The sequence below is a fragment of the Argiope bruennichi genome, chromosome 9 (genome assembly GCF_947563725.1).
Source record: "Argiope bruennichi chromosome 9, qqArgBrue1.1, whole genome shotgun sequence".
In the NCBI taxonomy this organism is placed as follows: Eukaryota; Metazoa; Arthropoda; class Arachnida; order Araneae; family Araneidae; genus Argiope; species Argiope bruennichi.
This window is the reverse complement of record NC_079159.1, coordinates 120,399,369-120,416,198: the sequence shown is the minus strand read 5'-3', so window position 1 is coordinate 120,416,198 and position 16,830 is coordinate 120,399,369. Positions and strand designations below refer to the sequence as shown.

The following is a 16,830-nucleotide window of genomic DNA, read 5'->3' as shown; positions in this document are numbered from 1 at the left end:
TAACAATGTTTTATTTAAAGTTGTTCAACAGATTCAGATGCGGGATTTGTTCTTTTGATGGATTTTTGGGAACCATGAAAAGCGCAAGCGCAGTGCTTATATATCAGTAAAAATGTTAACTTCAATATTGTTTCAAAATAATGATACAGTTAATCATTAACTCATGCACGTATATCAGAATTTTCTGTGTGCTTTAAATTAAAATGTGTATCTTTTTCACCTACCTTGAGACGTAGACTTCTTGATATGTCCTACTGTTGCCACATTGACAGAAAATGATTTCTGGCTGGTTACATTCTAATGTAGCATTTGTTATCGTTTCGGCTTTAGAGTACAGAAACAATGCGCAACTCCAAGTAGCAACTGAAAAAAAGAACCTCACTAAATCACTGCGTTTTGTTACATTTAACTTGTAGTATTACATTTAATACAGGAAGTTCTAATTATAAATAGAGCGAAAACAATTTTCAAAAACACTTGTATGAGTGTACTTAGAAGTCGATAATTTTTTTTAATTATTTTTTTCCTTAGCTTTAACTTTTAATTAATTATTATAAGTATTATTGAATCTCAAATTCATAATCAGGTATAATCCCAATTATGGAAGAAATATTCATTTTCAGTAGACCAATTGGTTGATTAATAAGTTCTGAAAATATGAAAAGCAAATTGAAAATAATTTCGACGCTATAGAGCAGAGCTTACCAACCTATAGCCCTTTCGGGACGGGCTTGTCGTGTCTCTCACGGCCGTGTATACCACCCGTACATTGTTGGAAGCTGTGTGCATTTTAAGCTGGAGCTATTTTTAAAGGACATTAAATGGCTTTCTGTGTCCATTACTTTTGAAAGGAACATAGTTTTAGTATCCTGACCTTCAGTTAGCTCATATTCTGCTTCACTTTGATATTGAATGTATCAGCTGTTGCAGAGAGGAGGTGGGGTAACTGTAATGTAAATAAACAGAGCTGGGTTCTTTAACTTTCCACGTGATAAAAACAATCTCGCGTTTTTGGTCTCCTGAATTTTATTTATTATTTTTATTTTATTTTTGCTACTATTCAGGGTCTGTTTGGGTTTTGCCGTCAGTTCTGTTGCATTTAGCGCAGGCTTTAGATGCGTTACGCACTCTTCTTCTTTTTTTTATTTCGGAATGTATTTAATTCGTTTTCCAATGGTAAGAAAATCTCGCATTATGAATAAAGCAACTAGTGGCGCAGATTCATGGTCTAAACAACTCGAAATCAAGATTTTGATTGATTCTAATATGGATTTTTTTTATCGGAATCTGAGCTCACTGCGTGTCTGCCCTATACTTATTTTTTATTACTTTTTTTGAATTTTTTAATATTCATTTTAAAGTTTATTAATGTATTTTTCCATTAAAACTTCAAAATAATTTGAAAAGGACTTCTGAAAATTACTTCACAACGTAAATGAAAATATTTATTTGGGAATTTATTTATTTATTTATATATTCACATATAATATTAAATTAATAATATTTATTTATTTATTTTAAAAATATTTTTAAATGTTAAATTAAAAGAAAAAGATTATTAAACACTAATTTTAACGTATATGATAGTTGAACTAATAATCGAAATAGGTACAAAAAATTACAAAGACTTAAACTTTATTTTTTTGTGATTTTTTTTTCAAAGTTAGGCTTAGCGATGCAAAACCCCGGTTCTGTAGAATGTTCGTTTTCGCATACGTTCCGCACAGAACGAAAATAGAATGCAGACATCCCGTCTCGAAAGGGCTCGGGATACACGAAAGTAATTTTGCTAATGCTGATAAGCGTGAGACACATGAGATTAAAATGAAAAAAAAATCGATATTAATTTAGTGAATTCGTTTAAAATGATAAAATGTTTAATACCGTTTACAAACACAAAATTTTGTTAAGTGGTGGGGGTAAAATCCAGTCTCAAACTATGAATTAATGCTAAATCTGACAAGAAGCTTCAAGTAACTCCTGATCTGAAATATATGCGTCTTCATTCGGATCTGATTTGATAACATGCAGTTGTAGATTGCAAGCCCAAAGACAGCGTTGAAATCGTCTTCACTTGAATAGTTGATGATCAGGATGAATAATTGTTGTTCATAAGTCAATGAGTATTTATTACAGCGATGTTAAGACGTACGAGTAAAATTAATATTGTTATAAAAAGGGCGTGAAACGTGGGACTAAAAATTATTCTTATAAATTTTGTAAACTTGTCTGAGCTGTTGAAGAATTTATCCATTGTTTAACTATGTCTACCATTGCCTGCGTTGTTCAGTTTATTTTACTTTTCAGACGCGAACTCTGTTTTGTCGTGAGCGTTCTGAATTTTTAAAAGCAGTGAATTCTATTTGTTTGATTTTTTCATTATCTTTCTTTCTTTCTTCCCTATTAGTGTAATTTCTATTTCTTCCTTTTAGGATTTTTTTCTCTCCCCCCCCCCTCTTCTCCCTCTCCTTTCTATCATTTTTCCTTATTTTTATTTTTTGTCTTCATTTTTTTTTTTTTTTCATTATTTTATCACTTTTTCTGTCTCTTTTTTTTCACTCTATATATCTTGCCTAGGGACTTTTTTTATTATATTGTAAAACTTATTTTTTGCCAGAAAAATTCTAGTTTTTATTTAAAGTAAATATTAAGAGTTCTTTACCGGTGAAACGCCTTTGTTGGCACATGCCCTATATTCATCACTCTTACAAATACTGGGAGGCTTAATGGAATCTTTAATTTTTAAGCAAATTTAAGGCTTTTCGCACATTAGTGAGGGGGACTGTTTATAGGAAAAGAATAGTTGAAGTGGAAGAAGTGTTGAAAATAAAGACCAATGAAGGATTACGGAAAGAAATGAAGGAAAAGTCGCTGCTCAAACACATTAGGAAGTGAATGTAAGAACAATAAGAAAATATTAAGCAAAATAAAAGTGCACAAAATTAAATACTTCTATTCATTTTCATTGACCGTATAATGGTACACCGAAAATCTACCTATATTCAGCGTATATAGTGAAAGTCGAAGGGAAGTAAACACCCATTATCGATATAAAAAAAATGTTATTTCAAATATATTATTGACTTAAAATATAAAGTAGGTATATATAATTATTAACTTATTTAAGCAGAATCATAAACATTCAATTAAAATAAAATGCATAAAGAAATAAACCAACTTGAACCTAAGATAATCTACTTTTATGCATCAAAAAAAGTAAATAGTTATGATTCTTTTCTTTCAAATGTTTTGATTTTATAGATATCACCATTTTTTGTTAGAGAATCTTAATATAAGTCAAAGTCATATATTCTGCCTGAATGTACGTAACTTTCTAGAAAAATCTGAGGCATTTTTCGAATGAGGAAATAAACAGCACCAGAAATGAAAAACATTGATAATAAACTTGAAGGAAAATGGTAAATCCTTATATTAAACAGGAAAAAATGTCGAAAGAAGCCACTGCACAGTGAAGAAAACTTGAAAAATATTCTAAATGCAGATGGATTAAAGATTTTCAAAGAACAGGAAGACCATGACGACTTACTAATACAGAAATGAAAGTAATACGAGACGTCAAAGCTGATCCAAATGCAAGTGCTGTTAAAATGTCGCAAAAAAAAATGAATTATTTAGCACATAGAAACTTGCAAAAATATGGTGACCAAGGAATAAAGACTTCAATAATAAGTATTCAGTTAAGACAATTAAACATGGAGGTGGATCTGTTATGATATGAATGTGAATGGCGGCTGCAGGAGTTGTAATTTAGCATTTGTTACATCTACAATTAACAACAGGAACCATCTAAATATTTTAAAAGAAAATGTTGCCTCTAGTGATGTGAATATAGGATTGTCATGAACCCGGATCTTCCAACATAACAATTCCAAACACACAATAAAGACTGTGAAAGAATCGTTTCTCTATCATGTTGCAAGACTTTTGACCATCCTCCACAGTCACCAGATCTAAACTCCATTGAAAATTTATGGGCATATCTTGAGAAAAATATCCTCCATTATAAACCATTTCTAATAAGGAAGATTCAAAAACATTATCATAGAATAATGGCAAAAATTCCCTCCCGAACTAACAAAAAAAATGGTCATCTATGCCTAGACGATTAAAGGCAAAATATTAATATCACGTCTCATTGTATATGTCAGTATCAGGGTTCTCGATTTACTTTTTTTTTTGACGCATGGATTTGATGCCTTTCAGTTTTAGTTGAATTATTTCTTTTTGAATTCCGATTCAATTAAATGCTTAGAAGTTATAGTATCCTTCATGAATAGGTTAATAATTGCATATATCTACTTTATATTATAAGTCAATAACATATTTGAAATAAAACATTTCTTATATCAATTATGGGTGTTTACTTTCTTTTGACTCTCAATGTATATTTTTCTTTTAATAGAAGGCTAATCTCGTTAATAAAATTTACCAAAATTTCAATTGCAAATAAAAGGTGGAGGGGGGGGGGTTCACAAGTAAAATTTAATATCTGATGAAACAAATTTAGAATATGTAGAATGAATTATTTATTTTAAATGTCAAACAGAAAAGTTTTCGTTCCTCATGGCATTTGTTTTTTTAATGGGAAATCGAATATGTGTTGAGATGCGATAATTTTCAAGTTACATAACCACAAATTGATACACTCAGAAAAAATAATTGAGTAAAATTACTTCATAATTAACATAATATATGAATTTAGGTTTAATCATTACAGTAAGTTTATTTTTCTTTAAATATACTAATAATAAAAATTCCTAAAGAATAATGAATGTCTTGTTGTTTGAAATGCAAAATGTTATATAATATTAAAACTATTGCTCAGAAAAAAGAAAAATATACTTGATAGATGTATAATGTTTGTAAATACTTTATAAAATATCCTGCAATTTCATTGTAACGAGTTGTGTAATCATGTCATCAGGCCCTACGATTCTGATTTTGTTGGGAAGAAAATAGCATTCCAAAATATTACGAATTTGTTAATCCGATAGTGCGTTATTAAGCAAAAAAAACTTGAAAGAAAACTGAAATGCTGTGTTTAATTTATTCAATTCAAATTAAGCAAAATAACAATGATACAACGAAGTCATCTGAAATAAAAGTGGAAAATATTTAATTGTATTCACTGAATCGTTTTCGGATTTTCTTTCCATTTAATTTTTGCACTTGTCCTTTTCCTCAGGTGTTTCTACATTTTCGATAAGTGAAAAAATACAGTGCTTCAAAAATTTCAGGTACCTATTTTGAAAAATTTCAACTCATAAAACTACATATTTACCTGTAACAGCAATTGTGGACCACCACCAAAATATAAATACATTATATATATATATATATATATATATATATATATATATACTGTTCACGAGTTCTCAATCGACCGATGCGTATCAGCAGTTCGCTTAGCTTTACATTAAAATTATTTTCAGTCAAAAAAAAAAAAGTTCGAAGCCTATCAAATCATTGCTGTTTCCTGATTGTAAAACTTCATCCAACCTATCCCAAGAGTTTCGAAGCACCCTGAGGACCCCAAATTGTAACAAGAAAGCGAAAATGTACTGAGCAAAAGCAGCAACAACAACAAAAAAAAAAAACATAGTAAATACCAAAGTATTTAACTTGGAAAATGATGGAGCTGTTTCACTCGCTCTGAGTTGTTGGGAAATACTCTGGTGTATATCGCCAGTAATATAAATACTATTCGATGGGACCTGCATAACGGTTTTTTTTTTTTTTTTTTTTGTTCGGGAAACTTAGTAAATACCACTGACCTGAAAAACGTACTGAGCAGAAATGCCAAAATTGGCTCAATGTCCAGTTTTCATTCAACGAGTTCTATTGGATAGCAGCATTTTACTAACTAGCATACGTGTCTCTCCTTCTATTTTCTCGCATATGAACACGATATTGAAGGCTTCATGGTACATAGCATAGGACTGTCGAAATTATGTTTACCCAACTCAGATGGCCGTGCAGGACATTGTAGGATCACAATGGCATTCAATTTTGGCCACAAGCATTCTAAATCAAGCCTTGCCTTTTTTTATTAAAAAAGAAATTTAATACAAAGAATCACCAATAATGATTCAAAAAGTTCTATATAATTTTTATGAATTTTTTCGAAACACTTTTCATTCTCAAACCATTGTATTCCAAAATGGAATGCAATAAATTCTCAATGATTCCACGGACATCAGGAATAAGGCTTTCTTTCAGATGTGACAATGTGCAGGTTTGTAATCAATAGGTCTGATCCTTTATGCATAACAATACTCTGGAGTGGCATGAGGTAAGATCAAGTGAGCAAGAAGGCCAAGGTGTTGGGAAATCATGACTAAACACACGCTCTCCGGTGGAAATTCGTTATAACACCTGTTAAATGAAAAGATGAATATGCGAAGGTGCATCGTTCTACATAAAAGTTGCGTAGTGAAGGCGGCTACATTGCTGTATTTCTGGGTTCACTAATGTTTTCAGCATGTCTTGGTATCTTTTTTTTATCACAGAAAAGGTCTGAAACCATGTTTGAGTTATGTATTCAAAAATATGGCTTAGTGACGAATGTTACAGTATAGTACGGAATCATTGTAACTTTCACAGGAATGCATTGTTTTTCAAATGGAAATAATTGTGGAGAAATATGGGATTCGTATAGAAATTTGGTAACGCATTTTTTGTGCTGAAGCAGAACTCGTCAGCAACTTCTTGCACAAATTTTTTTTTCAATAAACTCGAGCGCTTGATTTGTAGTGTCTATTATCCTAAATTCCTGTCATTATGGCATATTCTGCAGGATCCTCTGAGTTAGAGAAATTTAATTTTGACAAGCATGTATAATGAAAAAAAAACACATACACTTTCTGGAAAATTTGCATTCCTCCACTTAAAACAAATCTTTTCCTGAAATCAACAATTTTGGTGGTGAAACCAGATATTAAATTTCATTATGAACTTTGTTAACTGAGTTATCGAGCTATCACCTAAGGGAAAATATAAACCTGCTAACACATTAGGTCTGAGATCTACCTTCTGATATAAATTTATTTCTTTACCTCTTTAAGATATCCTATACACATACACATCAGCGGGCTGTCAGAAAGATTTCCAGATGACTAAATTTGTCTAAAATATAGAGAAATGAATCAACAACGGCAATGTGGGAACTCTGCCTGGAATTTCATTCTTTTTGTCATTATCGTGCTTACAGACAGACATTTTCCAAAACTGCTACCTTTACAGCTAAATCAAAAACAGCAACAAACATCCAAATCTAAACATCAAATATTTTTAGCCGATTGTAATATCTCTTATCTTTCGATAACCAGAAAATGATAATTGATTCATACTGCTTTTTAAAAATACGTTAAAAGTTAAGTAAAAAATCCGTATAGTTTTTTTTATTTAAAATGCTGTTTGATATTTAACATTGAAAGATAAAAGAAAATGAATACTCACCCCATGCTAAAAAATGATACGACGTCATATCCTTAACCTATTTATTCACCGTCAAAGAGTTGAAACCCGTTTTGAACTTTATTTTATACCTAAGCACGTCCAAGCTCAGCAGTGTAGAATCCGGGATTAGGGTTCCGGGATTAGGAGAAATGTATTTTTTCATGAAAAAAATTTCAAATATTTTTTATTTTTATTTATATCTAAGAATGCACGTGTGTTTACCTTCTGTGCATATTGTCAGTGTTTATATCTTCACTTTCACGAGCATATAACTGCGACTATTCAAGAAAATATCGCTCTAGACGGGGTATTTTTTAAAGTAAATTTTTATTTAAATATTGAACGGAAGGATAAAAATTTCGCAGAATATTGAAATATTTATGCTATTTCAATTATTATTCCCTTTGTTTAAAACAAACTATAAACGAAGATGTTTGTTTTAAAGATGAAAAAATTCATTTCAAATGTGGATACTCTATACGCTCCGAACTTGGACGTGGATCGTGTTAACCTTAATTATTCAGAAATTTAAAAATCACCCAAAATACCGCAAATAGCATAAACGTATTTTTCTTGGATTTTTAAATTTATATAATAAAAATAGGTTTAAAAAATGATAAGAAAAGTAAGTGTGGTATTTATGTCACATATATTCACCTACATCAAAGTTTTATTTAAGAAATCTGTAATACATTAAAATAGTTTTTTGCTGTTTGTAAAAAAAATACTAAATAGCGAGTCGAAATATATTTTAGTTCTTGCAATGTTCACATAAACTAACTGCATCCTTTTCAGTCTCAAAGCGAACTTCAAAACTTGATCGATAAGAAGCCAATACCGACTATTTTCGATAATATTTGTTAAAATTACATAAAATGGTGTGCATTTAGACAACAGCATTCCTTTAAAATCGACTTAGGTGTATGTTTTTAACTTTGTGAGCGCTAAAATAATTTGTAACCGAATTATCACATATAAAGCTTTGCAAATGGAGAAAAAAAATGCTTTGATTTTAATCCCTTTATGTAATAATTTCAATATGTGTATTCGATGAAGTAATATTCCTGATTTTTAAAATTGTTCTAATGATGCAGGTAGAACAAAGAATTTAATGATACAATTATATGAATACACAGTAGTTCAATTTCATTTTTTAACAGGACAAAAGTTAAAATATTGGAACTATAAATAGCAATATCTTGAAAGAGTTTCAGACTATATTTTCTTTCATTACGAGGGCATTATATTATTTCTTATTCGTAAAAATTTATTAATGCTATATTTCCCAAACTTTCTATCCTTCAGCCATGAGAAAAATTCTTCAGATGCTGTCATTGAAGTGAGGTATCTGTGTTCAGCACTGCATTTTTCAAATATTTTGGATTTTATGGTAAAAAATTTTGACAACTACTAACTTTTTCATTTTTTTATAGGATGTAAATATTGAAGACCATTTGACATATAGCTTCTTATATTCATATTATTGACATATGAATATGACATATATTCATATCATGACATGACATATGACATATGTTCTTAAGAGATTTAAATACATTTTAGATTTCATTTAAAGAACTTTTGTCTTTTAACAAGATGGCTGCCGCTGCAAACATTCGGATCAAGCTTATAATTTATGTACATTTGCTGTTTAATCAGATAACTCCTTTTTCTGCTCTATTTAATAAATTGTACAAATTTTCATCTAATTAAATAGGTGTAAATCACAGGCTAGAAACGTGACAAATTTGTTAATGATCATTTTATTAACTTTTGCACTCTGAAAAATAATTCGATGCATAATTATTTCCCTTATACAAGAACTTTTTTATTGTTGGAGAAAAATATATGTATAATTTCTTTAAATTGAATTTCTCCGAAAATTTTATCTGCGTCTTCATCCGACTCTGCAGGTATTTTTAACAATCATAATTTAAAAATATATACACAACGTCAGAATGACACACCGTCTTGAATGATGCCTGAATGATTACCTGTTAATAGAAATTATATTTATTTACATTTGAGATAGAGAAAGAGCTCATTTTATTTTTTGTTGGAAAATAATTTGAAATTGAAAGTTTTGTTTGAAAATAAAATGAATGTGTTTATTTATTTATTTTTTTCAATTCACTAATTTATTTCAGCATAATGGATAGAAGTCAAAACTTTTTACTAATTTAGATGATCCTAAAAATAATAAAAAAAATCCGGATATTTTCTAAGGAACACATTTTTAAAATTTGATAATAAATAAATTAGATCAATTACTTTAATTCATATTTATTTAATTAAAGTAATTTTTATAATAGATTAAAGAAGAAATGCGATTACTTTTAGGGAAATTATTGCACAAATCTCCTCTAAAAACAAAATTTAAAAAATATTATATGAAAACGTAAAAAAATATATATTCATTATAAAATATCATTTATTTGTCGTGAGTAGAATATTATAGAATAGCATAACTATCTTCATCTGAAATGTATTTAAAATAAAGCTTTATTTTATGTAAAACAATATATGGACTTCAAAGTTCTGAGCAGTTTCTTACTGATCCTCACAGAAAGAAATTGCATTTGTCGACATCGATTTTTGTCACTCTAAGAACTGCGAAATATCGGTATTGACATCTGCTTGTGGATATGAAGGGATTATGTTTCCAACCCAGGATACTCTAAATATTTGAGGAGTAAAATCTCCAACCAAACTAAAAGGATAACAACCGGGACTGATTTGGGAAGATTGACAGTTTAAACTTTTAATCGAAGCAGGATTCTTTGCAAAGTGGAACTTAAGAAAAAATATTAATTGAGGTTCCATAATTTTTATTTTAAGGCATTATAAATAAGGGATTAAAAAGTAGACGATGATTAAAATGTTAAAAAAAATTCTGCTGATATTCATTATTAATAACATATCTTCACAATCTTTTTTCTTTCTTTTTAATAAATTGATTCTCTTAAATTATCCTTTCTGTTCCTGACTATATCAATTCGTCAAATGTATTACAATAATCGGATAATTTATAATTTGAAAGTTAAAATTACTAAACAGATCGCATTCTATCTTGGCGTTGAGCCATAATATGAAATCAATCAACCAGTCACAGGAATAAAATTTTACTGCATCGCGTTCAAAAAAAATATCGTTATTCGGCTGAAAAATGCTGAATTTAGAGATGCGGGTCTTGTATACTCTATCAATCATCATTCGATTTATCTCTTCCTCTGGTGTTTTGTACACAAAGTAAACGTTGGTGGTCCTCACACTCGGGTTTAACTTTTTGAAAAGTTGTTATGGAGTAAAAAAATATATATATGAAATATTTGTTCTCAATGTTTATTTTGAAAGGTTTAGAATGAGTTTCTTCTCAAAATTCTGTTAGGCAATTTATGTATACAAACATAATGATTTTTTTAGGAAATGAAATATAGTTTTGTATACATGATTTATTTATAGAATCAGGAAAGGCAAAAAGAAGAGAATATATTTTATATCAAATTTAATCGTGATTTAATATACAGATAAGCACTTAAGTTCTGCATTGGAAGGGATCGACGGAAATAGCGCCATTTTTGCATAAATAGGTGCAACTTTTATTAATTTAAGATTATGAAAACAATGTTTAGGTAGATGTCTTATAAAGAATTTCACAAATGTGCATAAAAAATAGTTAATAATATATATATATATATATTGCATGAAACGGAATTATTTCGATCTCGTTGCTTTTGTAGCGGATTGTTATGAGCGAGGATAGAACCTGGGACCTTGTGGTTCGCAGCCGAGTAACGAGACCACAAGACAAAAGTAATTACTCGTGTTTCGTAGCTGTTATCTGGCTTATAAGGTTCACCACACTTTCATAAAACTTAACAAACTTGCCTAATGACACGACGACTTTTTTTACCTCGTATAATGTAATCTTCGTCTTCTGTATCAGTAATAGTTGCAACCATTTCCTTAATAGGAGACTTCGCTGTGGATAATTCCACAAAATCTTGATCTTCTAGGATAGAGATAATTCGATTCGTTTGGTTTTCCATATTGTCGATCATAAAATAAGTTTACGATTGAAGGAAGAGTCGTCGATTTCTTTCTTTCTTTCTTTAAACTACTTTATCTTTGTTTGATCCTTTGCCTTGAATCTAGAATAGGTTACTATTGTTTCCTAAACGTACAATCCATTTTCGATATCTTCTATAAAAATTGCAATTGCAATTGGCTTCTCCAGTAAATGTGGGTTTCATCTGTCCTCTATTTTAGTAATGATTCACTTGAGCATCTCTATAATTGTCAGCTCTTTGTTTCGTGAGTCCCTTATTATCATCTTTCCCTTCTATATATGATTGCCTGACAAAATTGAAGACTTGCCAACTACTATTTTTCTTCAGCGAGTGCAATCACTTTATGACGTTGTTTCTGGATCATTTTTGGAAAAGAACAGGGGGGTGGGGGAAGAAGTCAAATGCATTTCTATATTTATTTCACAGTTATTCATATCATATTCTAAAACGGAAAATATTCAAAGCAGGTGGGAGGGGTAAATCACAAAATGATGAACTGCGAGTTCGTGTAAGTCAAAATGTTATATTAAAAATAATTAATGTAAATAAATTTTCTTGGAAAACCTCATTATTTAAGTATTAAGTGTTTCAGTGTTGAAGAAACTACTCAGCCTTCTTGTGCAGTAATACAATATGACGAGTTTTGTGTTTCATTGTCCAATGAGTGAAGTTGGAGTATAGATTTTTGAGTCTACGTCTATGATTTCAACAATGATGGTAACTACGAATCAAAATTTCGGTTGTCTTAATTATTGTGTGTTGATTTCATTTAATGCATTGTGTTCAAGGAAAGTTCTCTCAACAAGAAATGAAATCCTCAAGAAATATAATTTTCTTGATTGCAGTGTTATGGTTAATACGTTTGTAGAAAATAACTAGGTTGAAAATGTTGACACAGATTTGAAATTTTAATGATAAATCTATAAGCTTCATTTCAACCATCTACCTATGTGCATTTGCGAATTATCGGTCCACATAGACATAGACTGACAAATATACTTTCTACAAATAGATCTCATCCAAAAATGTATAGATATTTGCAAATTTCGTGTAAATTTCCCATAAGAATTATCTGGTTTTAAAGCATTTGCTTTTTTGAGTTTAGAGTGTAGGCTGCGGTGGCCTGGTGGGTATGTTTCGGCTGCGGGACAGGTTCGAGACCCAATTTACCCAAGAACTGTCGTGTAAGTGGATCTGGTACGTGCTAAATTTCTCAGGGCCAAATGTCCTCCCACTAGTGTGCCAAATAAGTCAGGAGTGAGTGAAGAGTGCCAGATCAGGTGTCATCCTCATCATCTGACTGAAGTTCAAAATGTATGAGGTCCCTCCCAAAATAACCCTAGAGCTGCTTTAAAATGAGACGATGATACAGCTAAACTAACTTGGATTATCACGCTCACAGATTAGCTTAATTTAAAAAAATAGAATTTAGGGAAGTCTCAAATGATTAATTAGTCTAAATCTTGAGGTCGACTTTTTTTTGTGGGAGGGGGAGTACTGTAATTTTTATTTTGGAAATACTTTTTGTACATGAGAGAGAGAAATAGAAGAGAACAGCACAAAATTTAATAGATCTGTCAAAATTATGCTAAGTGAGACTTTTTTCAGTCGATTTACTCCTATATTCTCTTAAGAAGATACGTTTGAATTCAGTAGCAAATATTGGCACACGTTAATAAATCAAGATGCTATTGAAATCATAATCTTTTTTAATATTATGCAGTGTGGTAGTAAATTTTAAATAAAATTGCAACTCAAGTAGCTGAACGCTACTGAAAATGATAGCTCATGCAATTGAACAATGTTGTACCTTTTTCCACTTTCCTGAATGAACACTGGCAAAGTGAGTATACTGTAATATTTTCCCTTTCATGATTAACTCAAAATCGGATACAAATCTCCATCTTTGAAGTTAAATGCATGTAAAAAATTCTATTTATGTAGCTTGCTGCATTTTCATGGGGTTCATATGTACACGAATAGATGTGCCAACAGACAATCAACCCATTTGCAAATTTAGTATGTGAATAAAGTAATACATGTGTACATTTTGTTGATAAAATAATTATATACATAACGATAACGTGGTACAGAAATCATTCATCACTTTTGTAGAATGGCATCAATAAAATGTTTAAAAAAACGCTATACTGATGTTTAAAAATGCTTCAATGAATGTTTTTATTGCTGCGCTTCATTCAATGTTTCTTTAATTATTGGAGTTACAAAATGCTATTAGAAATGCTTTGTTGAGAGTTGGCATTCAATTTGTCAGAGGAAACAAAATGTAAAAGGAGTAGGCGTGAGAGATAAAGTTTAACAAGCGTTAAAATAAGTCTCCAAATGGATAATTGCTAAGACTAAACTATTCCATATTAATGCTTTAATAAATCAGGAATCTAGGAGAACAAGCTAATATAATGAAAGAACCATTTGGGGGGAAAATTCATAAGTTATCCTTCACATGCACAAGAAAGTGCAGACATGAAGTTTCTATTGTCAATTTTTTAATAAAATTCTTCATCTATCCACAATTTTTGCTTAAATACCATTTCCGAAGTTTCAGTCTTCTGGCCCGCTCAGCTTTTGATTTTTCTAGCTCATAGACAGATAATTTCAAGTAAATTTTTTTTCGCATTCGTTGAGAAATTAGATTAAAAGTGAATAGAAGCTTTCATTTTTTTAATGTTTTTGTTTGGATATGACGTAATAAAAGAGAGCAAAACCATGAGCAATAAAATTCTTCATTTTCTGTAGTATTTTTTTTTCTTTGCTTTTTTGATGTTTGTAATGAAAATAGAATAATTTAAAGGATGAGTTGTTATTAATTTTGCAGTTGATTCTATTGATAAATCCTGTTTTGTAAAAACTCACTAATAACTCGAAAACTTTTCATTGTTTTAACTAACAAATGCAAGAGCGCTGGACCTTGATAAGAATCAATAATGAACACATTTAGAAAACTGTTTCAGTTATTTTTTTAATACAAGAAAGTAAGCCCTTCTTAAATATTTTTTGCAATAACGTTTTATAATTAAAATTTATTAATATAAACAATTATTAACTAAATCTTTCTTCCTGTATTAAATAAAAGAAACTCCCCTGTGTTGACTAAAATTCTTTGCTTTATTTTTACATATTATTAATTAACTTGCTTGAGGTTCGAAAATACTCAGTTTCCATTTTTTTTTATTTGCTTTCTTATTTGGTAAGGTTTTGAAATTGTGTGCACTTCGATGCTCTTGCTAAGGGTTCATTATTTAAAAAAATTAAACTTGATTGATTAATTTAATTTAATTTTTATTCTAACATAATGGCGTCACTTGAATAAATTTTTAAAAAATTTACTTTTAAGATTTATAATAACGAACCTTAAATTAACAACTCAAAGGTAAAAAATAATTGAAATGAAAAAAAATTATATTTTTTAAATGCATTGTTAAAAACATATTTTTAAAACTCTCTTTATTATTTATTTTATTCTGAGAATAAATTCTTGCCAATTGAATTTAATAAGAAAAAAATGACGTCTTTTGCACTATCATTTACCATTCATTCTCATCTCCACATTTTAACTATTTCTATGTTTTTATGCCAGGAAAATGTTAATTAATACTAACAAGATTGACATTAAAATTCGAACTAAAACATTTATTGAACATTATGTATTATACATTTGAAAAATGATAAATTGTTTTTTTTTTTTTCACATACAAATCTGTTTTCTGTCAGAAAATGAAAACCATTCACCAGATGGAACACCGCTTCGTATGACTCATAGGACTGCCGGAAGGACACTTGAACACAGCAGCAAAGAATTCGGAATTAGCGAGTGCCCCGTTCACTCTAGAAAGAAATTAAAAGAAAAATGCAATTATTATTCATTTTGTTGCTAACATAGATGGAAGGATTCCTTTAAACATTACAACAGATAACTTCACTCTCCAACATCCTTTGTACATCCTATGGTTCAAAAGTAAATCGAGGAATATAGACAAACTTTAACTTAACGAGTACCTCGCATGAAAATGGATTCGCATAACTAACAAAACAAAATGTAAAAAACTATTCACTAGCGATGCTTCGCAGAACGGATATCGAGGAAACACGGTGATGTTACATGCTGGATTGTATTGTATTAGTCTGTTTCGAGCGCATACTTGAAGAAAACTCTTATATCTATCTACAGGAAGCTCTCTTAGCTGGATAGTGTTGTTGAACATGACTCTGAGGGGTTTAACGGGCCGCGTGGTGTGGTGGCAAGGTCTCATCTTCGGCACCGGAGGGTTCCAGGATCGAGACCCGCTTTCACTGAAAAACCGTCGTGTAAGAGGATCAGGTGCACGTTAAATCCGCTTTCGCCAAATGTCCTCTTTATGGTGTGGTGTGGTGCGGTAATTTGGAGAGGGGATTGCGAGCTCAGATGTCGTTCTCTGACCACGGTTCAAAATTACGAGGTCCTTCCCGAAATAGCCCTAGTGTTGCTTTAAAACGGAATTTTAATATAACTAAACTAAATAAGGAGTATGAGCAAGTGCCTGTGAAGCCTTAACAGATGCAATTTTGTCTCTTTCCAATATTATGGAATTAGAGACGGATAGCAACGATATCGGTGGGTTGGGGGTAGGTCATTGCCAGAATTATCTAACTTATCGGATTGCCTTCTGCTTCACAGAAAAAGACTACGGAGGAAATTTGGTATGGAAAGGAAGAAATAATCGAAACAGTAGAGCAACAATCTTACAGTGAAATAAGGGAGCTGCAGCAAGAATGCGAATTATAGCATCGTATGCTTATTGATAAGGGAGCCCCTATTCGCGCTATAAATTTATTTAACGATAATTCTCGTTTTCGCCAAAAAAAAATTCTATAGATAGCTTTCTTGAAAAACGAAAGTATGCATATAAATAGTAAATTACATTACTATAAATTTTTGGGGATTTTTTTTTTAAATGGAATATATTATCCTATTTGGATTCCTATGGGAAAAAATAGTTCCACTTAACAAGTGCTTCGGTTACAAATAAGATTCGGGAACAGATTATGCTCGTTAAGGGTGGTTCCGCTGCAGTTTATTTTGTCAAGTGCTGTATATATTTAATTAGATTGGATTGTTAGAATTTTGTGGAAGGAGAGCCGTATTTTACTGTGCAGAGTTAATTATAGTTGCTTATAATTAAAACACGCCAGCAAAAGAATAGCTATTTGTAAGAGCTCATTCTTTCAAAATTGTTTATAAAAAATGAATTATATACATTGAAAGTAAAAGCAGAAAAAATGA

At 30.5% G+C, this 16,830-nt stretch overlaps 1 protein-coding gene across 1 annotated transcript in view; it reads right to left on the bottom strand.

Moving 5' to 3' along the window:
* Positions 1-15,262: 15,262 nt before the first annotated feature.
* Positions 15,263-16,830, bottom strand: part of LOC129984411 (endothelin-converting enzyme 2-like) — a 70,727-nt gene continuing 69,159 nt past the window's right edge. Inside the window, exon 21 of the mRNA XM_056094288.1 lies at positions 15,263-15,395. Within this exon, the coding sequence (XP_055950263.1) occupies positions 15,296-15,395 (100 nt within the window). The 3' untranslated portion in view covers positions 15,263-15,295. The remainder of the gene's footprint in view (positions 15,396-16,830) is intronic.